At 39.3% G+C, this 25,257-nt stretch overlaps 2 protein-coding genes across 2 annotated transcripts in view; both read left to right on the forward strand.

Moving 5' to 3' along the window:
• The window catches only part of SYTL2 (synaptotagmin like 2), a 63,249-nt gene extending 46,707 nt beyond the window's left edge, over window positions 1-16,542 (forward strand). Inside the window, 9 exon segments of the mRNA XM_082661247.1 lie at window positions 607-701; window positions 3,582-3,701; window positions 5,018-5,187; window positions 6,293-6,395; window positions 8,412-8,582; window positions 10,587-10,665; window positions 12,421-12,520; window positions 14,211-14,416; window positions 15,253-16,542. Coding sequence (XP_082517373.1) covers window positions 607-701; window positions 3,582-3,701; window positions 5,018-5,187; window positions 6,293-6,395; window positions 8,412-8,582; window positions 10,587-10,665; window positions 12,421-12,520; window positions 14,211-14,416; window positions 15,253-15,398 — 1,190 coding nt within the window. The 3' untranslated portion in view covers window positions 15,399-16,542.
• A 6,271-nt stretch (window positions 16,543-22,813) lies between these two features.
• On the forward strand, window positions 22,814-23,929 carry CCDC89 (coiled-coil domain containing 89; the record flags this gene model as incomplete). Its single annotated transcript, XM_082659194.1, has 1 exon — window positions 22,814-23,929. The coding sequence occupies one exon, from the start codon at window positions 22,814-22,816 to the stop codon at window positions 23,927-23,929; it is 1,116 nt and encodes a 371-aa protein (XP_082515320.1).
• Between the last annotated feature and the right edge of the window lie 1,328 nt (window positions 23,930-25,257).

Raw genomic sequence — 25,257 nt, forward strand, 5'->3', positions numbered from 1 at the left:
TCTCTGAATTGAAAGGTATCTAAATAATTTCCATTTTCAAAAAATAATTCGTTTTGAAATTGTAGTCTTTCACGACTTTCTGAGGGCGAAACACTCTTACAGGTAATCCCAGCAATCACTAAAGAAACCAACCTCCTTTTAGACACTCAATAGCCAGAAAACTTTTATGATTGAATTGTGTGCAAAGATCCTTGCTATCTGATGAAATAGTTTTTCAGCCTGCAGCATGTTAAAAATGTAATATATCTCAAGGAGATGAACCAATAAAGTACAGATCTTGCGGTTCAAAGCTCTAATGTGAAAAAATATCAGTTAAAACCAATTCACATTGGTTTTAACCACATTGGTTTTAACCAGTCCTGCAGTCCAGTAAACCTAGTGGTTTTTAAATTTTTGTTTTCTATTTGGTTCAACTCCTTGCTTAGTTCTCTCTCTATAACTGCATGTTGCTTACCTTATGGTCCTGTGCATGTGAACTACTATTCCTTTAACCAATTTACAAAAACATCTCTGTTCATAGACGAAAGAAAAGTGTGTTTTCAACTTATGCCTTATGTTTGTCTGACAACTGTGAGGATAATTTTGAATGGAAATGCTACTGTTTAGTTTCCACAGTGCCTTCACAACCTGATAATCAGTTTTCCCACCCTGACAAACTCAAAAGGATGAGCAAGTCTGTTCCAGCATTTCTCCAAGATGAGGCAAGTTTGTCTTTTGTACCGTCCGAAAAATGGAACCAAATAGGTGGATTTGCTGTGCCAAGGTTGGTGTATCTGTATTCAGCCATAGCAGAGACCGAAGAGGTCAGCAGGACTGACCTTCGCCTCGCATGTCAATAGAGGTAGTGTTGTTAGTCCTGGAACAAGGCAAGGCACATCTCATTTGACTCATACAGTAACTCTTATTGGTGGTGAAGTCAAAGTGCATAGATTTGGGAATGTGACTTTGGTTTCAAAGTGGGTACAAAATAAGAAATCCAGCAGAAAAATGTTGGCATGAGCTCCTCTGTAGTTTTAGAGTACAGTTGATTTGTGAAAGCTAAGTCTAGGTAGCATGACTAGCTTGAAAGCATATGTTAAAATAGTAAAGTAACAATGACATAGCAAACTTTAAGGATATCAACTGGGGGTAAGCACTTTACATACATTATCTCATTTAATCCTCCATTAACCCTGGGAGGTGGGCACCATCATTATCCCCAGATATTACAGATGAGAAAACTGAGAGTAAGAGAGGTAAGGTAACCTCACTCAGCTAGAAAGGGGTTAAACCAGCACTGGAGTACAGATCCGACCCCCATGCTATTAACTACTATACCTACTGTCTCAAGTAAGAACATGACTATTACCTGTTATTCATTTGGTACCTAGTAAGTACCAGGCACTTGATATTCGCTCTGATGTCTAACTCTCACAAACAGAGTGTGGTAGGTACAAATTTCTCCATTTTATAAAAGAAGAAAGAGCCTCACAGAGGTTAAATAACTTTCCCCAAATCCAACAGCTACTAAAAAGTAGATTTAGGATTTGAACTCAGATCCTGTGACTTAACTAAGATTCCATGTTCTTGCCACCAGCTAGTGAGGAGCCTGAGCTTTGAGGTTAGGCACTCCCAGTTCTGGCCATGCTACTAATTTGTTACGTGATTATGGACAATTTCCTTAGCTTCCCTGAGTGCTTTCCTAGTACCTACCTCATTAGATTGTGAGGGGTCAGTGAGATAGTGCAGGGAAAACACATAGCACAGTGCTGTCACAGAGTACCTTAATGTTAGCTATTCCCATTTGCAGTTTTGGTCTGATTTTTAATGGCGAAATAAAAGCTTCATCCTTAAGTGTTCTCTTAGTAGATGGAATGTAAGGAAAGCTCTGGACAATATATAAATTACATCCCTTCTCCTCCACCGCCTGGGCACCGTTCTATCTACTCTTGAGCCTTAGATGAACTATAGTTGCAAGTATTCAGCCCCTGCATTTGCTTAAGAGCCCACATTACAGTTCCTTTGGAAAGAATCACTCATTCTTTGAAACTAACTCATTAGCTGGAAACCAGCATAGGCACCTCATGGAGTTCCTATGGTTTTATACCTTTGTAGATATGCTTTGGTTTTGGTTGGTCATATGAATGAACCATCTAATAATTTGAGAGGCCAATGATACCTGATTGGCCTGATTTTTTATTTTTCTCCTCCCTTCAGTTTTAACCTGCTGCCTTACTTGCTCCACACAAAAGACAGTCCAAATTGTTTGAGTTTGTACCTCAGAGATACCAAATTAAGCTGCATCATTTTACCTTTCAAAGTACCTGGGGTTGGACTGAATGTTAAAGGAAGTGGGATGAAATCAGACATTGCTTCTTTGTCCACTGTCCCTTTGAGGCTTAGTGTCAGTCACATTTGTTGAGTACCAACTTTATGAAAATCAGTGTTCCAGGTCATCAAGACAAGGTCCTATCCTTCCAATAATCACTAATGATCTGATGTACCAGGTAGAATGTATTACGGCTATGATAGGGGGAAATGGTCTGTAAGCATGTGGGAAGGGAGTATGATAATAGAGTCATGAAAAATGTATGGATTTTTTTTCACCCTTGAGGAAGGATTCTTTTCTCATCCATATAAATCATAATTTTTTAACCCTTTTCTTAATCTGCGTTAGGATTGGCATCTGTTATATTGACATGTAATTGCATGGGCCCTGGAATACGCTGGCATGAACTAATCACTCCTCCATAAAGGTGTTTCCCTAACCCCAGGAGCCACTGAACTGCTCCATAAACTCTCTAACCCCAAAAGGAACTCATTCTGAAGCATAAATTCTTAAAGCTACCATCTAATAAACTATAGATCTAAATATAATAAAATTTATTATTGTCACTTTTCTTTCTTGACCCAGGTAAATATTTCCTGGGACATATTTAAAATAAGTATCTTGTTGCTATTTTTTTTTTAATTTGTTAAAATCTAATGTGGGCAGAATGTACAAATCAGTATACTTCCCTATAGCAACACAAAAGATAAGCACAATAGCACTATAGAAATACCTAAGAGGTGGTTTAAAATTATATATACACACATATATACATATGTATAAAAAACTTGAAACACAGATCAGATTAGCATTTGTTTCCCCTAGTTTAATGGTGTCTCAAGTAAAACGAGACACTATTGATTTTTAGGGAAGTTAAGCCTATGTTAACGAGAGGAATGAGGCATGACATTTTAGATTTGATAGTAAATGTTAGACCATTTATTGTCTAGGTAAAGTTAATTTCTCATATGTATCAACAAAGTTTTCCAAGCAATATAAATGTATAATATTAAGAGAATGCACCCTGGGGCCACCTTGTAGGTGAAACAAATCGCTTTGTTATTTCAGTACCTAACCACTGCTCTCCTCCTACGATGAGGTCCAAGGCAGACCACCCACCCCATCTTGAATACCATTCCTTGGCAGTTAGCACTTTGACCTTGGAAAATGTCATAGATCAGTGGGATACCAAGATATTATCTTTATCTAAACAGATTTTGATCTTGACTCATTCTGAATTTAAATTTTGTATATATTGTATGATGTTTTGTAGAGTGATGACAGAGAAACAGATACAACATCAGAAGGCAGTTACCAGCTCAGCAGACACAAGAAGAGCCCGAGCTCTTTAACCAATCTTAGCAGCTCCTCTGGCATGACGTCCTTGTCTTCTGTATGTAAACAAAGGCTTCATGTTAATATCCCTCTGCTTCTGCGAACCTTGCTCCACCATGCTCCTGCTACTGTAAAAGGGCCTTTTGTTGTATTTCTCAGATTCCAGGGGCATGAGAGCTTTTTCTCTAACCCACAGTTGGCTTCTGGCTAGCCAAATCTTCCTTTTTCTCTTGTTTTAATCACAAGAGAATTCATATCCAAAATAAATAAATATGGTTTTTTGGATGTAAGTACTTAAAAAATAAACCTAAATTACCAACAAAATGAACCACTAAATTTTTCTGTGCAACAAATGGGGTAACTATCACAAAGTATGCTTATATCTGATATGCTTTTATATACTGTGTGCAGGTATAGAATTGTACCTGTCTTTTAGCAAGACTTTTATTCTGATGAATGAAAGTACTGATTCACATAGAAGAATAGGAGAGGCGATTCTTTGCCCCATAGAGGGATTCAGAATGGAGTTTTCAAAGGAAAGCTCCCTAAGTGTAGTTGCTCAGATTTGATTTAGAGAATTTGACTTTACACAGAACTTTCATAAAGTGAGGTAGTTTTGTGTGTGCATGTAAGATGTGTGTAGAAATATATATGTAAATATGTCCTCAGACACTTATCCAAATATCTCTGATACATATACACATGCACATATCTCACCAGGTCTGCTAAACAAATGATAAATCTGTGCTTAAATTCTTACTAGCCTTGCATTTTTCAAACTCTTTGTAAAAAAATCTATTTAAATTGAATTTCTGCTGATGACAATCAAATATATGGCCTTGGGAAGGCTTTAAACTTCCTTCATCAATCATCCATTTTCTGCCCTTCCTGACCTCTAAAAGTGTATGGCTCAGTAAGCATTTTCTTAGATTCAGCGGATGGGTAACATAGTAAAATTCCTTTTTAGTGCCTTGGAAATTTGATAGAGCAATGTGTCACTGTGATTTGTGTGCCTGAGGTTTCTCACATCCTCTTTCTTTAACACTTTAAACTCTAAGCATGCCTAAAAGTGGAACTCTGAATGCCCCCTACCATAAAATCACACTGCTTTGAAATGAGTCAGCATCTAAAAAACTTTGCATTTCACTTTTCATCTATGTCTCTTAGAGGCAATTTTTGTTAAACACTAGTCATCATGTCATGTATATCATGTCAGGTTGTCTGTGTTGGTATGCTTTTTTGATGCCATATTAAATTAACTGCTTTTATGTGCAAACTAGAGAAATAATGGCAAGCAAAGATTACATCCATGATCCTTGTGTTGGGTTCAAGAATGAGATAGAGACAAACACTGCGTGTTTCCGACGCTTTCAGGTGAGCGGCAGTGTGATGAGTGTTTATAGTGGAGACTTTGGCAATCTGGAAGTGAAGGGAAATATTCAGTTTGCAATCGACTATGTGGACTCACTGAAGGAGTTGCATGTGTTTGTGGCCCAGTGTAAAGATTTAGCAGCAGCAGATATTAAAAAACAGCGTTCGGACCCGTAAGTACATTTTGGAGTCACTATTTTCTCTTAGTTACTCTTAATCTTATAGAAATTGGGAAGGAAAGAAAGTAATTGAAGGGAGGGTATGTGTGTGGCTGTATTAAAAGGAACGTTTGGGAAAAAAAGTTGGGGGGAAATGCTGTTTACTTTATAGATTCATATGCCAAACCTACTAAATTATAAAAATATCAGAGAGGCACAAAACATTTCAAGTTGGAAGGGACCTTTGAGGTCATTTTGTCCTGATTCCTTCTTTTTACAGATAAGGAAACAAGGGACAGAGAAGATAAGCGACTGTTTACATAAATTCAGCAGCAAAATGAGGAATGATGGATTGAGCCCCAGTCTCTCTCCATACACTTTCAAACTTTCTCTAAGATTAGGGACACGTGGGACATACTTTATAATGCTCTGCGGTGCAGAAATAGTTAAGATTCTAGAATAAGGTAGTTTCCATATTTAAATTATATTCTATAGAACTTTAGGGGGAATTACCAACTCATCTTTGAAATCACAGGTTTAATTGCATTTCAGTTTAGTTACAAAGTTGAATGGTATTCCCTACTTATCCCTATGCAGAAGTCTGATGCTTAATTATTTTGCTAGCATAAGCCCAATCCTAAAAGGAACTGGGCTTAATAGCCTTTTTGTTGTTTTTTCTTTTTCTTCTTTTTTTTTAACATTCATATGGCTTGATAGGTATGTACCAGATTATTTTTTTCCAAAAGACAGTCACAAAAACTTTTTTAATTCTGCAAGCATCAAAGCCTTTTCTTAATAGGAAACTAGCCAATAGAATTAAGCATCATGTTAGAGGTCTGTCGTCTTCCCCCTGCCCCACATTAGTTAAGGTCAAAGGAAGAAAGGAATTCAGGAAATATCCCTTAAAAATCTTCAAAACAATATAAAATTATCAATTCCACTGAAATCACTTTAAAAGCTTAAGCGTAAAGGTGTTGGTGAGAGCATTTATTACGTACTGCTTTTCCTAGTGTCATGAAATAATTATTTCTATCAATTTCCAGTGCATTTTTTAAAATGGAGGTTAGACACATCACTTTTATTTTCTCTGACCTTCTTGTCTGTTCAATTCTCTTTTTAGATATGTAAAGACTTATCTGTTACCAGACAAGGGCAAAATGGGCAAGAAGAAAACGCTTGTGGTGAAGAAAACGTTGAATCCTGTGTATAATGAGATACTGCGGGTATCTATGACCTCTCTATCTAGGAAAATCCTAAATGGTGACCTATGCATTTAAAAGGCCATGTCATCTTGGGTAGTGTCCCTACAGAGGAAGTCAGTCACCAAGAGAGAAGGAAATGAATAACCATTTTCTGAGAATCTGCTTTGTATGAGATGATACACCATGACTGTTGTATGCGTTATCTCATGCATGTCCTCCATACCCTGCCAGGGGGATAGTATTATCTGCGTCTCACAGATGAGGCAAATGAAGCTTAGAGAAATAAAGGAAATTGCTCAAGGATACACAACTGATAAAGTTGAGCATTGCTGCCAAAACAATCTTATAAAAGCCTAATTCTGATCATGTTGTTTCTTTGCTTAAAATATTTGAGGATTCCCATTATCCTTAGGGTCAAGTACACCCATCTTAACACGCATACCACTCCCTTGATAACCTGAGCTCCAGCTTCATCATTCCACTTTCATAGTCTTTCTTCAGGTCACCCTGATTCCTTTCTGTTCTTTGGAGGAACTACATTTTCCCACACCGCTGGGACTTTCTGTTCCTTCAGACTGGGATATTCTTCCCCACATTCTGTCCATAACTACTTCCCACAGCCTGAAATGCCTCTTCCTATGAGAAGCTGTCCTTAACCCCTAAGTTTCCCTGCTGTCTGCTGCCTCAGTCTCCTTGTTTTACAATAGGCTGTGTTAACATTCAGCACTTTAACTACTGGTTTAATTCTAAGTTCCATGAGGGCAGGGACCAACTCTGTGTTGCTTGTAAACTGCATACCCTTATGCAAATGATTTAACCCATCTACACTTCAGATCTACAAAAGGGAGATAAGAATAGTACCTACCTACCAATATGTATGAAGTAATTAGTATGCATTAAACACTTAGTAAATGCTGGCTCTTAGCACAGTGTCTGGTATAGGTACTTAAAAAATGTTTATAGATGGAAGGATAGATGGATGGATAGATTAATGAAGAGTATACCTGGCTCAAATGCCCATATTCCTTTTTCCTTCAAACTTTATTATGCTGCCTTAGTCATGAGTAACAGATTATTTAAAACTACAAATATGAGAAGGATTATTCATTCCCTCTTTCTGAAAATTCTGTCCAAGTATTTGGTTATCCTCTGAGAAAAGGAGCAACATTAAATTAACCCTCAGTCATCCATGGGTGAATTTTCTGTAGCAAGTTTTTAATTATGACTTGACTACGACATACTTCAGAACCCTAGCTATTTCTAGGTCAGCTACTTCAACCCTATACTCAGGAAAAGCCAGCTAGTTTAAATGGTAAACTCAGAGAAAGGCAAGTCTGCTACAACCAAAATGGACAGTCAAGTAGTATATCATAAAGCCAAATAGAGATTATTTTTAGATTAGAAAGACTATTATCCCTTCCATGATTATATATAATCAAGGATTGACTACATTTTAGATTAAAACTATTAGCATGCCAAAAAAAACAGGTTGAAAAATATCTTGTCCTTGCAGGATAATGGTGGGAGAGGTTGTATGTATATGGGACAGTTGACATATGGGAAATCTTCTGTACTTTCAATTTTGTGTGAATCTAGAATTCTAAAAAAAAAGTCTATTAAAATAAAGTCTATTAAAAAAATACTTTGTCCTTAGGTAGAAAACAGACCATTGGATTAAACTTCATTTGTATTTTTAGACTGAATTTGATTTATGTTATATCTAGTTAGAACTAAAAACATCCAGTAAAAATTGAATAATTGGCTTTTGTTTTTAGAGAGCTATTACCAGCTATGATATTTGAGCCATCATTTGCTTTTCCAGAGGGGGAAAGAAAAATGAGCTTTTGTGAAAGATGAATTTGAGCTCTTTGAAACAAGACACTTAGAATAAGATGACTTTGCAATATTCTTGAGACTTGAAACCTAACAGATGAGAAAATCTGATCTACACAGATGACTTTTTTCTTCATCTCTATGTCATAACTTTGGCATAAAATAATATTATTTACCACTTTAATTTCCTTCTTTGAACTGCAGTATAAAATCGACAGGCAAATCTTAAAGACACAGAAACTGAACCTGTCTGTTTGGCATCGAGATACATTTAAGCGCAATAGTTTTCTAGGGGAAGTGGAACTTGATTTGGAAACTTGGGACTGGGATAACAAACAGAATAAACAATTGAAGTGGTACCCCCTAAAGCGGAAGGTAAGTGCAGAGCTTTTTGTTTGGTTTGTTGGTTTGTTGGTTTGGGGCCTAGGATACAGGAGAGAGCTGTTGTATAATTGCGTTTTCATTCAGAATGCTTACCCATAGTTTGGGATCATTATGTCTTTTCACTCTGTCCCATATGTTTCTTATGCTCTTTTCTATATTTTCTATTCTTTTTTTTTCTCCTCTCTATTCTTTGGGCTGGCTATTTTTTGCTAACCTATCTTTTAGTTTAATAATTTTCTTATCTGCTGTGTCTAATCTGCTGTTACACCCAGCTACAGGTCCTCAATTATACTTTTCAGATTTACATTTTCACTTCATTCTTTTTTATAGATTCCATTTCTCTGCTAAAATTCTCCATCTTCACATTATCTTTATGAATTTATTAATCAAAGTTATTTAAAGTGTGTATCTGAAAACTCCAATATCTTAAACGTTTGTGAGTCCCTCTTATCTAATTTTTTATCTTAGTCTGGTCATTTGGTCCTTTGTTCTGATACGCCTGTTCATTTTTTATTGCGTGCTGGACATTGCATATGAAAAATTCTAGGGATAATTTGAGAGGGTTTACTTTTGCATCTGACACACAGAGTAGGGACACACCGCCTTAATCTAGTCTGGTAATGAACTGACTAGAAGCTGGGGTTCAGCTTCCACATGGTCTGATCTAGTTTTTCTTTGCCCATATTCCTAGACTGTGGTCTTTCATGGGTTGCAACTGAAAACCTAGGTAGTACTCAAATTTTAGCAGGTATCCAATTCACCTGAAGGACTTATTAAAACATAGATTTCTGGCCCTGTTCCGAGGATTTCTGTTTTGGTAAGATCTGACCCAAGAATATGCATTTCTAACAAATTCCCAGGCATTGCTGATGCTGCCGGTCTGGAGACCATACTTTGAGAACTACTGGTCTAGAGTATTTTCTGAGACCATCTCTCCTTAGCCGGCCAGTTTTTGCCTCTCCAGCACTGTGAGAAGCCCTGCTCAGCTTCTTAGTCTCTTTCTGCTAGGCTTGTTGTGCTCTCAGTTGGCACTACTCGAAAATCAGCTAATGCCTTAAAGTGGAAAGCAGAGAATGTCAGGCTCCAACATCTTGTCCATTTGAGTCCTGTCTATCGTAATAATTCTTCATCACCTTCAAATATATTCTTTTAATCCAGTTTTTTTTTTTTATCCTCATCGGGAGGGTTGGTGTGATCCCAGCTAGTCCATCATAGCTGCAAGTGATACATACAATTAATACAAACTATTATTGACACAAACTATTATCTACACAATAAAACAGTTCCACTTAAGAAACGGTTCCAAAATATCACATCAGAATCACCTGAAGCACTTATTTCTAGGTCTACCCATGACTTGCTGGATGAGAATTCCTCAGAAGTTGTCAAAAGCATCTCATTTTTTACTAACTTCCCTTATGTTTCTAACATGTAGCCATGTTTTGGAAATAAGGCTCTTAAGACCAGAATTTGAAAGTAGAACTCTCTCTCTCTTATAATAGATATGTTTTAAAATTATTGTTCAGTCTTTGTTATTCTTACAGGCATCTCCTCGTTTGGTCTAAAATAATTAGGTTAATGCAGCTTTGAAAATGTAATATTTGTTCCCCCCCGCCCTGCGCCCCGCCCCCGACTCTTCTTACGCCTTCAAAGAAAGAGAATACAAATAAGTTGTTTTATGTGCTGGCTGAATGACTGAAAAAATGTATGTGTTTTTATAAAAACCAAAGCATCCCAGAACACCACTCCTGTCTCCAAGAAAGCCATTCTGATTTCTCTGAACTAAAGGCCTTGAAATGTTTTCGGGGTACCCCACAAAGATACACAATATAAAAGCAACAGTCTGGCTCTGATGAGGAGGGAAATTTTAATCCAGGGCACTCATGAGTGATACCTAATCCGAGAAATGAGGCAGATATGGTCCCGTAACAGAGCACCAACAAACAGGGTAAATGGTTTGTGTCTCATACCTGCTGACATTCCTTCATTTTCCAGACAGCACCAGTTGCCTTTGAAGCAGAAAACAGAGGTGAAATGAAGTTAGCTCTCCAGTATGTCCCAGAGCCAATGCCTGGTATGTAGTGATTTTTCTGTCCAGATTTATGTCCTTAACCTTATGTCTCCCCTCTTCAAGGATTTCTTTGAGTTCTATGATTTTTTCAAAGGTGAAGCCCTAAATAAACTTACTAATTTAGTAATCGTATAGACCGAATGAGTCAATCCACAGTTGTAAACTACAAAATTTTCTTTTTTTTTATTGTGGTAAAAACACATAACATAAAATTTTTCTTAACCGTTTTTAAGTGTACCATTAGTAGTGTTAAGTATATTTACAATGTTGAGAAGCAGATCTCTGGACTTTTTCATCTTGTATATCTGAAACTCTATACCCATTAAACCACAATTCCTTTCTTCCCCTTCCCTCCAGGTTCCCCTTCCTGGTAACCACCATTCTATTTTCTGTTTCTATGAGAAAAATTCTCATTTTTTTTTTCAGTCCAGCTTACAGCCCTTGTTTTAACTTTTACCTCACTCTCCCAAAAGTTTGTATCTCCACGGCGTGAATGGCCTTTCCTGTATAGTGCTGTGATACAAACGGAACTGGTGTGTTTTTTTCCCCCATAGGTGGGAATTGGGAGAATTCATATGAAGCCCCTAAGAAATTAGAGCTCATTTGTCCTCTACTCTCAAGGTCTCATTAGGGGAGAAAGCTTTTTCTTCAAAATTTTTAATTGCATCCTTGATGTTAAGGCCTCAGTTCTCCCGCACAGTTAAGGAGCAAGAGAAATCTTGTTCAGTTAAGGAGTCAGGAAATCTGTGCTAACCCCCCTCTCATTTCCCACACAGTTCCCCAAGTTGTCCTCCTTAAGAATCTATATGAATGTTAGGACTGAAATCAGGGGTTGCAAACTCAGGTGCTTTCAGTAGCCTATCCAAGTCTTAGATGAAGTCCCATCTCCTCCCTAAAGCTTTTCCTGAATGTTTTTACCCTCACTGATCACATCATCTTCTAGAACATTACAGTAATAACTTTGCATTTCATTCTTATATTACATTTTTATAGTTTTTATTGATTTTCTCTCTCTAGCTTAACTGTAAACATCTCCCAGCGACATAGATTTTCTGTATTCCTTGTATGTCCAATGACATTCCTAGCATAGGGCTGAGCACATAATAGATGCTCATTAAATACTGGTTGGTTGACTGATTGGGCCCACCCATCCAGAAATGTATGGTAGTATTCCTCCATCCATGTGCACCCAACCTAGACAACAACTTCAGACTAAGCCAACTTCTCAGTAATTCCCTGTCCATAATACTGGCTGTTATGTGTGTCTATACAATAGTCCTACAAAATTTGTAACTACTTTTAACAAGAAGAGTGACTATACCTTAACCAGTACCTGTTTCGTTTACTCTATACTCAAATATGTTTAAAATGCCTCCTATCAGCACCGATTGATATTGGTATTAATATTTGAAAGGTATATGCATTTCACTGAGTAGTTTTGAATATAACTGTAAATGGATGATTCACCTACCTAATATCTATAATTGATCTCATTGAGCCAAGCAAAACCCAAAAAGAATGATGTAACACTCTGTACTTGGAATCAAATAAATTATTTTCATAGAGCTATCTGAGCTCAGTACAGCCAGACTATGAAAGATATAGTTAAGAACAGATATAATCAATTAGGATCATATGATCAAACACTAGCTAGCATTACTATGTCAGACCATCTTTAGGTTGGCATCTTTGGATGCAGTACTGCCAAGAGAGGAATGGCAGTGGAATTTCATTTTCTCTCTCTTTTTTCTGTTACAGGTAAAAAGCTTCCTACAACTGGAGAAGTGCACATCTGGGTGAAGGAATGCCTTGATCTACCACTGCTAAGGGGCAGCCATCTAAATTCTTTTGTTAAATGGTAACAGCATTGATAACTCTCCACCCTCAGTTCTACAATAGCCTGGCCTTTGCTGCTTGGTTTTACTTTTCTGTATCTGTGATGCTGAAAGTCGTCATTAGTAGTATAAATAAAATAACTTGAGACAGTGGCGACTTGAGCTAGAGGGATCTTTGACATGAACCCTCTCCAAGGCTTCATTTAGTTTTTTGCTTTGGGGGTTTTTTAAATAAATTTATTTATTTATTTTTGGCTGCATTGGGTCTTCGCTGCTACGTGCGGGCTTTCTCTAGTTGCCGTGAGCGGGGGCTACTCTTCTTTGTGGTGCGCGGGCTTCTCATTGCCGTGGCTTCTCTTGTTGCGGAGCACGGACTCCAGGCGCGTGGGCCTCAGTAGTTGCGGCACGCAGGCTCAGTAGTTGTGGCTCGCGGGCTCTAGAGCACAGGCTCAGTAGTTGTGGTGCACAGGCTTAGTTGTTCTGCAGCATGTGGGATCTTTCCGGACCAGGGATTGAACCTGTGTCCTGTGTCCCCTGCATTGGCAGGCGATTCTTAACCACTGCACCACCAGGGAAGTACTTCATTTAGTTTTAAAATCATAAAGATAAGAGGGAATATATACAATCGAAACCGGAGATCACATACTCAGATACGTAATGTCTTCTAGGAGGTACATCTGCTGATGAGGACAATATTCAATACTAAGGAGTTTATGAAATGGCTAATGGTGATGCCACAACTCTTGGATCCTTTGTGGAGCATCTGTTTTGTGGCCCATTTGCAAAAGGTCTTTTGCATCAGTCTCTAAATATCTGGGAAGTTATTTGCTAAATAGGCCCATACTAATAATTAGCTCATAAGAGTTTAAGACAATTTGGGTTTTTAAGTTGCAACCTTTTTCTCTGTTGTAATATAAATGCTTGGCATCTTACCTAAACAGATATTATTGTGCTGTCCTAACTCTCTCTGACTAATTTTATCTATATAGATTCTACCAGAAGACCAATTGTAGCTATTTAAGTTTATATGACCTTATTTATGATTTTCCCTATACATATTCTTCATAGATGTCAACTGATAAGTTTTTCAGCTCAGGTCAGTCTCCCATTCCAAGACTAGTCCCGGCCCTTCTTGTCTGCACAAGAGACATGGTAGGTTAAATTAATTTCACTTATTACCATAAAGTAAATATAAATAATTGCAAATATGTAATATAATTCATTCCCAAAGTCAAATCTAGCAAATTGGAGAGGTTTCTCTTCTTTTGCAGTTCTGTACAAGACTGATTTCTTAGGCTATCACAGATAATCAGGAATAGATTTTAGAGGAATCCACAAACAATTGCTACATAGTAAACACTAAGTGCAGGTACTGAACTAAGTTGTTTGCTTAATATGTAATTCTAATATTAACCTTTTGAGGTAGGCATCACCATTCCCATTTTATAGATGAGGAAGCAAGTGTCTAAGAGGTTAAGTCAGTTTCCTATACTACACAGCCACTAAGTGGCAGAGTCAGGATTCCAAGCAAGTGTGGTCCACCCTGGTGCAGAGAGTCTTTCCGGCAGGATGCCCCACCATCGCCATCACCATCACCATCTCTCTACACTCTTTTTTTCTTCCATTTCCTCTCGCCCCAGTAGCTGAAGCACACTGAAAGCATGAGTTTACTGTCTTATTAAAATGTTCTCACAATAATGTTTCCTTTCGTAGTACCATCCTTCCAGATACAAGTAGGAAAAGTCGCCAGAAGACGAGAGCTGTGGGGAAAACCACCAACCCTGTCTTCAACCACACCATGGTGTATGATGGGTTCAGGCCTGAGGACCTGACGGAAGCCTGTGTCGAGCTTACTGTCTGGGACCATTACAAATTAACCAACCAGTTTTTGGGAGGTCTTCGGATTGGCTTTGGAACAGGTAACATTTGTTACATTTTTAATTCTCCATGAGTCAAATGCTTCTGGAGACACTAGAGATTGGTTGGTTTGTTGTTTTGCTTCTTCCTAATGAAAACAGATATTGTTTCTGTTAAGTATAATGAAATGAATGAGTGAAGGAATGTCCGGCTGTGTGCCAAGGACTCTGGATACAAAGATTAACGGGATGCAATGTTTGTCCACACAGAGCTTAAGTTATTGTGGGGGAAACCAGAAAAGCCTTCATCACTACTCTTTCCTGAAAAAACATTTATGGCCCTTCATGGCTAAAAGTGTGCTTTGCATAATAATAGTAACTAATATTTATGGAGCACTGATCACTGTACTAAGTGCTTTATTTGCATTATTTCATTTAATCCTCACAGCAGTTCTATGAGTTGTTTCTAATGTTAGCCCCAGAGAAACTGATGTTCCAAGAAATTAAGAAACAGAGCTAATAAGTGGCAGAGCCAGGATTCAAAATCGAGTCTGTTAGACACTAAAGCTGTAACCACACTTCCCTAGAGATCACCTACTGTCACTTCCAACCCAATGCTGGAATCCTCCCTACTATCCCCTTATGCACCTGACAGATTCTCATCTAACTTTTATATGGATGTGAAGAGAAATGATTACTCTGAGAGTAATGAGAATAATCCCAATTGTGGTGGGTCCCATTATTGGATATCTCAGATGGTTAAACAGTTCTTTCTCTGCCCTCCTGGTGATGTTAAAACTCTTCCTAGCTGATCCATTGGTGATTATAATTAGGGAATGACTCAGTTTTTTCCCAATGAGCTATTCCTTTCTAAATGCAAAGCTTCCCTTTTTTTCCAGGGAAAAGCTATGGTACTGAAGTGGATTGGATGGACTCTACTTCAGAGGAAGTTGCTCTCTGGGAAAAGATGGTAAATTCCCCCAACACTTGGATTGAAGCAACCCTGCCTCTTAGAATGCTGTTGATTGCCAAAATTTCCAAGTGAACCCAAAGTCCACTGGCTCCTCCACTGAAAACTACTAAACACGTGGAATCTGATCTTAAAAATGTTACTATGTAGACAGAGATCCTCACCTTCTATCTATTGCCATAACAAATGCTACACAGCATGTTAAAGTCAACCTGCATGTACTTCTTTGGTTACAAGGCCCAAGAGACTTAAATGATAACAAAACATGTAATGTGTTTGTGACTCCAACATTAAAGAAGATGTTTGAGAAAGTTAAGAAAATCAAACCATTGCTGCTGCTTCAAAGAAAAAGCTGCCAAAAATAATTAAATGTGGAGTGTTGTTAATGAAAAGAGTTTTCCAATTTGCCATCATGTGTTTCTTTCTTTTTTTTTTTTCTTTCATTTTTTGGCCATGCCACAAGACTTGTCGGATCTTAATTCCCCGACCAGGGATCGAACCCACGCCCCCTGTACTGGAAGCGTGGAGTCTTACCCACTGGACCACCAGGGAAGTCCCACCACCATGTGTTTCAAACCACAGTTTTGTGCTACAGTTAGAAGGGCCTGCCACTTGATCATTGAAAACCCTTGCATGAACTGAAGAAATGTTGGTTTGTAGAAGAGTGACTGAAAGATACTCCTACGAGGGGAAAAAAAGGCAGAATATCAGTGATGATGAAGAATTTGTTCATAAGAAAGCTATTTACTCTGTAATCTCTATTGAAAATGGAATTCCATGTTAGGGCAATGAGACTATATTTACTGCGTATATTTTTTGCCTTGAGAAACTTTCCCTTTTCCCAGTGTTAAAGTCCCAAATGTGCTTTGGTGCCACCCACTGGCCATAGGTGGGATTTAGTTTTGGGCTTAATTTTCTCCTAAGATGAGTCTCAAGCCTGTATTTTGTAATAGAGTGCCGTATATAAAACAAACCTTGCATATATGAGATTCTGTTTTTCTTATAACTCTACTATATGAAAAGAGCATGAGAGTGGTCTCAGACATGCCTTGCAACAAAGTTTTAATTAGAATGTAAATTGTTAAATTATATTGTACTTCCTGTGTCTGTATAATTTTCATAAAGTATTTTGTAAAAACCCTTAGAATAAATTATTATATGATTTAATTGTCAAATTAATCTTACTTCTTGTTTTAAATGAAATACTTTATGTTAAGAACCCTAAAATCTAAATTCCCTAGCAAGGCTAAAGAACTTTTGGGCTAATATTTCTCCAGAGTCTTTACTGCAACTCTGGGCATCATTTCCTCTAAATGGGAAGCTTCAGCTGTGTTATTAAGAGTAGAACTTTTATTTTTAAAAAGTAGTTGAGGGACTTCCCTGGTGGCACGGTGGTTAAGAATCCACCTGCCAATGCAGGAGACTTGGGTTCGAGTCCTGGTCCGGGAAGATCCCACATGCCTTGGAGCAACTAAGCCCATGCACCACAACTGCTGAGCCTGTGCTCTACAGCCCGCGAGCCACAACTACTGAGCCCATGTGCCACAACTACTGAAGCCCGCGTGCCTAGAGCCTGTGCTCCACAACAAGAGAAGCCACCGCAATGAGAAGCTCACGCACCGCAATGAAGAGTAGCCCCTGCTCGCCGCAACTAGAGAAAAACCTGCGCGCAGCAATGAAGACCCAATGAAGCCAAAAATTAAAAAAAAAAAAAAAAAAAAAGTGGTTGAAAAGCTTTGAAGATACATTAACATTTATTCTTAAAGTTTTCCACAAAGACATTTTTGGGTCATTTGATACATAAAGCATTACTCCCCCTTAGAACCCCACAAGCTCACCATCTCAAAACAAGCCCTGATTTAATATAGGTTGGGGGAAGCCTGGGTGGTGAGGGGAGGGTGAGATCTTACAACAGGTATCTAACGAATGTCATTGAAAACATCTGGAGTGCTTGCCTCCTTTCCCCGAAACAGATGCTAGAACCTTCGACCCACTGGCCAGTAAGAGCAACTAACCTAAAACAACGCCCTTCCCTCATTGTCTCTCAAGGTCTTTTAGGAGGGTGGTTAATCTAGCTGTATTTCCTCTTCCTGTTCTGGCTGCAGGGAGGGACAAGATGAGGTGAAAGGAGGCACATCTCCAAGATCGGCTGGAGCCATAGCAGAAGTGCAAATCCTGTTCCAGCTCCTGCCACTTCATAGTACAAGCTACTTTCTCAGCCCTTTTTTCAGTTACCTGCTCAGCCATCTGCCAGCATCCAGCCAGCTATGAAGCATGAATGAGATGAGTTCTAGTATCTCCCCATCTAGGACTAGGAATGCCCGCCTCCCCCATCCCCAGATCCCCAAGACACCAGAGGGGACAATAGAACCATCCTTGCATCTGCCCACAGAACTTCCAACTGCCTCGGGTCATCCAAGGGGATGTTGTGTCACATTGTTTTTCCGAAAAAATCTATAAAAGCTTTAATCTCACCTGGCTACAAGAGGAAGGCTAAATGGGATTTTCATGCGTTATAAAGTGTAGGCAACCTGAATTCTTTGGTGAACTCAAGTTGACAGACTTTTCATCCAGTGGGATTTTTAGGCAAAGTCCCTGCTGAAATTTTTTATTTTTTTAAACTGGAGGCATTTCCTTGAACTGCATGTTTTAGGGCTCTTTTTCTTTTTCCAGAAACCCAACCAGAAATAAGCCCCAAAGGGGGATTTATTGGAAATAAACTGTTAGCCCAGAGAATTAAGGAAGCACTACAGGAACTAGATTACTTTGGGGACTCGTGGGCTGGAACCAGGAACTCAGATACTGTCTCTCCTCTTCCTCAGGGACAGGCAGCTCCAGCATCACAAGCTCTCAGCTAAGGCACTTCTCTTTCCTGGATTCAGCTTGAGAGAGCTCTGGGAGAAACTGGCCAGGCTTGGGTCACCCCCACCTATTGGACCACTCACGGTAGCCAGGAATGGATAGGGTAAGATCTTATGCTTGGCCCTGCGTGGATTATGTGTCCGCCCTGTGGCCAGGGAGAGGTGATCCATTTTCAGAAGAATAGGGTATCATACACATGGGCACTGGAGAAATCAAGAGCTAGGTAGCCATGTAATTTGTTTCCCGCTTTGGTGAAAATGCTTCAAAATTCCATTACTTAAAAAATAAAATAATATTCCAAAGAGTCACTGCTAACTGTTTCCAGGGAGGCCGAAATTTCCCCAACCATCATGACTGCTGCAGCTTTTAAGTAGATGGTGAGGATCCTGGGAACTGCATAACCTGTTCACATGGCCTAGGAGCCCACCAAAGCATGATTACTGTTAGCCTAGGCTTACGTCCAGGGAACTTGCTTGGACTTCTTTGTACATCTCTCATCCATACTCACCATTTAAGTAAAAAGTCCCCGAACATCTGCCTTCTCTTGCACTCTTAGGCATTTGTACATCTTCTCTCATTTAATTCTGACAATATTTTGAAACATAGGCATTATTATCCACATTTTATAGTTGGCAGGGAACAAAGAAACTAAAGCACAGAGAGATTAAGTTGTCCCAAGAAGAATTCTTGTCCCAAGAAGAATCCCCATTCTCCTTTGGGATTGCTCTCCTATTTCCTCTCCTGTCTCCACTCCCCCGCAGGCTCATTCACTAATTTCACTAGTTTGTTTTACAAAACAAATGCTCCCACACATTTGATCCAATCACAGAACATTCCTTCCACTTCTTTGGCTGACTTGTTCCTAAAGAACTGGTTCTTCTTCAGCCTTACAAAAAGAAGACTCTCACTCTTCACATTCAACACCTCAGTCAGGATGTGGGATCAGATTTCAGATCATTGTGCCCCTATTTTTATTCTTTGAGAAGAGTGATGTGTCCAATTGATCCATGATTATGTTAGCAGTCGTCATACTGAATTGCTGTTTTTCTATTATTTGTCTCCATCATTAGATGGTAATTATCTTAAGAACTGGGACTGCAAACCTTGGACGTAACAGTTTCTCAGTATGTGAATTGAACAAATGAATGATTAAGCAAATGAATGAATGATGAACTAAAGACCATGGGGTTCAGTATCAAAAAATCTGGGTTTGAATTCTGTCTCTATCACTTACTCTCTGAGTGACTTGGGACAACTTAACCTCTCTGTGCATTAGTTTCTTTGTTCCCTGCCAACTATAAAATGTGGATAATAATGCCTATGTTTCAAGAATATTGTCAGAATTAAATGAGAGAAGATGTACAAATGCCTAGTACTATGTAGGGCATATAGAAGAACTCTGTAAATAGCAGCTTTAAAAAGGAGATGTTAAAAGACTTAACAAATACAAGTGGAGGGAACTCGTTGGTCACCACTAGGGAGAACATTGGCCAAGGCTCATGACTTGGACCTCTGGAATATATACTGGATACCTTCAGGGTCAAAGGTAGGTGGGAAAATGGCATAACAAAGAAAACCATGGCAGAAAGGAGCCAAAAGTCATTATTACTAAACTGAAAGTTCTCTGAGAAGAGTGATATACCTAATTTATTAATGTATACTTAGCATCTAGCGCCGCACCATACATTACAAATGTTTGTTGAATAAATCAGTGAATGAATACTGATTAGGATCTTTTGAGATTCTTAACCTTGACAAGTGATCTATGAATTTAATATTTAAAATAATTTTAAGGTAGAAGAGATATATAAAATATTCCTAATGTAGAAAATGTATTTAATCAACAGATTTCATTGAGCAGCCATTATGTGCAAGGGACTTAGGTACAAAGAGAGGGGAAAGCATCCGTAAGCTCATCCTCAAGAAACAACTGCTATTAACATCTTGAGTATTTTTCCTCTTTTCTTTTCTTTTCTTAGGAAACATATTCTGTGAATTCACTTTACTACATCAGACAACCATATATGATAATCAGCAAATAAAATTTTCAATGTATGTCTGACCCTTTTATTTAAATGAAGAGGACTATTCTAATTTTCTAGTCACTTGCCTCAACTTTTCAAGTTCCATTTCAGTATACGAAGCTTGAAATTTAAGGAAAAGTGAAGAAGAGATGTGAGGGGGAAATTAAAAATAAGTTTCACTCACATTTTTTAATTCACTTTCATAAACCCTAAATAACCTACAATTTAAGTTATTAAAATTTTAGTTCAGGAGATTTTCCGAGCCTTTTGCTGGTGAAAGCTTTCCCTGATAGACAGATTCAGGATTTGGGACAGGAGATCCTGATCTTTGAGACCAAAGCAAAAATCTCAAACTCTTCTTTCAGATCTATTTTGCTCCAAGTGAAACCTGAAGCATTTAAAAATCCATCCATGTATAATAACACCCAAGGCTTTTTCCTTATCATCACGACTTGAGAAATTAAGTCTGACCACAGACTTAACAGGGATTGCAGGAATAGCTAACTCTTTGCTCTGTGCTTAAGTTTTCACATCATTAAGATCATTCTAAATTTTAACTTTTTTATCTCGCTTTTTTCAATTATCTTTCAAACACAAGTATTTCCATGCCATTAAATTACCTATAAACATGATAATGTTTAATGTCTACATAATATTCTATTATATGAAAATATCATAATTTTCTTTAAATTTTCTCTTTTTTGGACATTTTGGTTTCCAACTTTTAGCGGTTATAAACCACACTTGGAGCAAAACTTTTTCTTTCAGAAAAAGGCCTTTCTTTCAGCAAAGATCTCCCCCAGACGGACAATCATTAATTCAAAAGGCATAAAGGTGTTTTAAGTTCTCAATACATCAATTGACTTTTACCATGGTATAAGAGAGCACCTATTTCACTATACCCTTACCAGGTATCTTAAATAATAATACCAGGTATCTTAAATACCAGGTATCTGGGTCATCTTAAAAGAAGGGGAAAATTTTTGACTAATTTGATAGATGAAATGATATCTAATGTTAACTTATATTTATTGGATCCCTGATAGGGTTCAATTCTTGGCCATTTCTGTCCCCTCATCTGTGAATTCAATTGTTTATTTCTCTTTTAAGATGTTAACGCTTTATTGATTTGTACAGGCTCTTTGTAAAAATATAAATCTGTTGTCTGTCATATTTATGGTGGATAGTTTTCTCTATTCGATTTTTGCCTTCAACATCCATTCAACACATATTTATCTGAGTCTCCCCAAGGCATTGGTCTAGTCATCAAGGATGAAACAGACACAGTTCCTGCCCCTAAGGATCTCAGAGTTTAACAGGGGAAGGCAGGGGAGTAAATGATGAGTGCAGTAAGGCTTTCAAATGCTCTGTTGGAAGTACAAATAGACTAGAGTGGCCGCACTAAAAGAGGTGAGTGGTCACGTCTACACTTACCGGCTAGGAGAGGCTTCACAGAGGAGGTGATTCTTATCTAAGTATAAAATGCTGGGTAAATTACTAGAGCGACAAGGGACAAAGTGGAAAAAAGCATTCCAGGCAGAGGGAACACCTACAGACAGGGCCTGCTAGGGAAACGTCAATAGCTGGTGTTAGGCTAGGGAATAAAACCAAAACGTCAGGCAGGTCTTGAGAAAGAAGGGGCTCCAGACCTCAGAGTCACATAATTTTTTAAATTATATATAACTTTAGATGTTTAAGTCAAATTGAGTGTTACCTTATTCATCTCTTACATAATATTTAAGCTAAGAAAGTCCTTCCTGACCCAGAACTTTAATACTTACCTTTGTTTTCCTCTAGTTTCCATTTTTAATACTTTGTTTTCATTTTAGTCTTTACATTTAACTGTTTAATCCATCTGGAATTGACTTTGGTGTGTATAAGGTAAGCCTCATTTGATTCTTTTTTCTGTTTTAATGTTTATCACGTCCATATTGTCCATTAAGCTTTTCTCTGTAACCCTATTGTGCCAGTGGGTAAAACAGGGAGTGCTGAATAGCTAATAAAATGTATTCCCAGTTGGGGACAATGCTTCAGGAAACAAAAGAAATTTCTCTGGGGTTTGCTGTTTCTCAGAGGTGTGTTAAACACTACAGGTACAAACTCACAGCCATTTAGGATCACCGCTCTCAGAGTACTACTGCTACTTTGTATTTATAGATTGCAAATTTTTTAAGGAGCCAACACTTTCCACAGAGAGGACTTTATTCTCATGACCACTGAAGCCGGGAGAGGGAAGAGGAATATGTCACCACTGCTTGATTTGTTTACTCCCACAAGAAATTATGTGGAGTCAGGCTTCTTCCCCTGATGCTGGCTGGAAATCAGGTGGGCTTGGCATCTCTGTACAGTACAGGCCAGACACTGGGCTGAGAGCTGTGACTGGTTAGATAGGCAAGTATAACCTGACCAGATTGGTTCTGGACTCACCGGAGTCCCCCTGTGGTTACTTCACAGCATTCTGAAGACCTGTCCACCAATCACAGGGCTCCTTACTGGGTGAAAAAAACGACTGCTAGACATTGCCAGGAGTCCCTAGCAACACCACGGCTTTTGAAATCTGGAGGGGGAGGCCGTGCAGTCAGCCGATAGTAGAGGAGAGTGCTGATGCCTCAGGAAAAGACGGCTCTCAGGATGGACACCCCACCCTCTGAAGAACCCTTAGATAAGCAAAACAAAAATCTAGAAAACCAGGAAGAGGAGATGGAGTTTAAGGAACTGGATGGTCTGAGGGAAGCCTTGGCAAACCTCCGGGGACTGTCCGAAGAGGAGAAGAGTGAGAAGGCGAAGCTGTACTCCCGCATCCAGGAGCAGTCCCAGCTCATCTGCATACTGAAGCGGAGGTCAGACGAGGCCCTGGAGCGCTGCCGGATCCTGGAGCTGCTCAACACAGAGCTGGAGGAGAAGAGGATGCAGGATGCTGAGAAGCTGAAGGCCAAGAGCGAGCAGGCCCAGAGGCTGGAGGAACGCTTTATGACCCTGGCAGCCAACCATGAGTTGATGATCCGCTTCAAGGACGAACACAAAAGTCAGAACATCAAGCTGAGAGAGGAGAATGAGAAGCTGAGGATGGAGAATGACCACCTCTTCAGCCAGGCTCTGAAGGACCAGGAGGCCAAAGTATTGCAGCTCACTGCCCGGAGTGAGGCCCTCACCAAGGAGCTGGAGTCTCTGAAACAGAGGAGCGCTCAGGAGGCCTGCCAGGCCCAGGCCCGAGAGAAGGAACTGCTGGAGCTGTTCCAGAGCCAGCAGGCCTGCGCCCACACCAAGGACACAGAGCAGCTGCGCAACCAGCTGCAGAGCCTCAAGCAGCAGCACCAACAGGCCATGGAGCAGATGGCCAAGGCCGAGGAGGCACACAGCCAGCTGAACCAGGAGCTGCAGGCCAGGCTGCAGACCGTCACTTGTGAGAAAGACGAGCTGTTGCAGCTGTCCATGGAGAGGGGCAAGGTGCTTCAGAACAAGCAAGCAGAGATCCGCCAGCTTGAGGAGAAGTTGGAGACAGCCGATGTGGCCAGGAGGCGTGCGCTAGAGCGGTTTGAACAAGAGGCAGTGGCCGTGGACAGTAACTTGAGAGTCCGGGAACTCCAGCGCAGGCTAGATGGGATCCAGAAGGCCTACGATGAACTCAGGCTGCAGTCAGAAGCCTTCAAAAAGCACAGCCTGGATCTTTTAAGCAAGGAGAGAGAACTCAACGCCAAACTCCGCCATCTCTTTCCATAAGGAAGCTTCTGGTTCCTCTGGTCTCCAATTTAGAAATCAAGTATTTGTGCCTTGTGGCAAGAGTAAAGATGGGATTCCATTTATTCTACTTTTAAGTACAAGAGACCACTCAAAGAAAAACTACTTTGCTATGACATTGTTGCCATTGTCAGGATAACACCAATTTTCAGTCCTACCACCTAGAATACACGAGATTAACCAAATTTCTTTCTGTGCCTTTGAAATCTCCCTAAGTTTGCTATCAGTATCTCCACCTCCCCCATAACTCATTCATTCTCAACCTCAGGTATCTTCATGTGTCCTAAGTTTTAAAATTAGCAGCCATTATGGACTTGAGTGAATCTTTTTTTTTTTTTAATTTATTTATTTTTGGCTGTGTTGGGTCTTCATTGCTGCACACGGGCTTTCTCTAGCTGTGGTGAGCGGGGGCTACTCTTTGTTGCGGTGTGTGGGCTTCTCATTGTGATGGCTTCTCTTGTTGCAGAGTACGGGCTCTAGGCACGCAGGCTCCGTAGTTGTGGCTCGAGGGCTCTAGAGTGCAGTCTCAGTAGTTGTGGCACACGGGCTTAGTTGCTCCACGGCATGTGGGAATCTTCCCGGACCAGGGATCGAACCCATGTCTCCTGCATTGGCAGGCGGATTCTTAATCACTGCGCCGCCAGAGAAGTCCCCTTGAGTGAATCTTAAAAGTGCAATGGGATGTGTTACTGTGAAAAGAAAAAAACTAGCATAATTAGCCCTTGTAGATAGGTAGGCTTGTAATCTCCCGTAGTTGAGACTGTAAGCTATAACAGTTAATAGCATATTAATAGCATGGATAACTTGCAGAAAAGTGTCTGATTTTGCAACGGACCAAACAGTTGCTTGCTTCACCTGCTTTATGGCAGTATCCTTTCTATTTTATTTTAGTCGCACTAGCTCGGAGAACAAAAATTGAGCTCATTAATTCTTTTCCAAAGTAGGCAAACTTTATTATAGTCAGTTAAATTCTTTTCCAAAGTAGGCAAACTTTATTATAGTCAGTCTATATGAGCAATAAGATTCAAGTAAGTAAAATCAACCCATTTTAATTTTTCCTGCAAGCTTAGATCACATTCCATTTTCTTGTTTTTTCTCCTTAATAAAAACAGGATTTAGAGGTACAAAAAAGCAAATATCAGTAGTTTCATTTAATATTGCACAATATGCTAATAGACAAAAGTCCCCAGTTTGGGGTAATAGATCATAGCACACTGGATATGATACCTATAGCAACACATAGTGATTGTGTTTCTCTTAACATACTTTCTTGCAACTCTTTCATTTTATAAAAAAACCCATCTAAATGG

Source organism: Grampus griseus (assembly GCF_964374135.1).
Source record: "Grampus griseus genome assembly, chromosome: 8".
Classification (NCBI taxonomy): domain Eukaryota; kingdom Metazoa; phylum Chordata; class Mammalia; order Artiodactyla; family Delphinidae; genus Grampus; species Grampus griseus.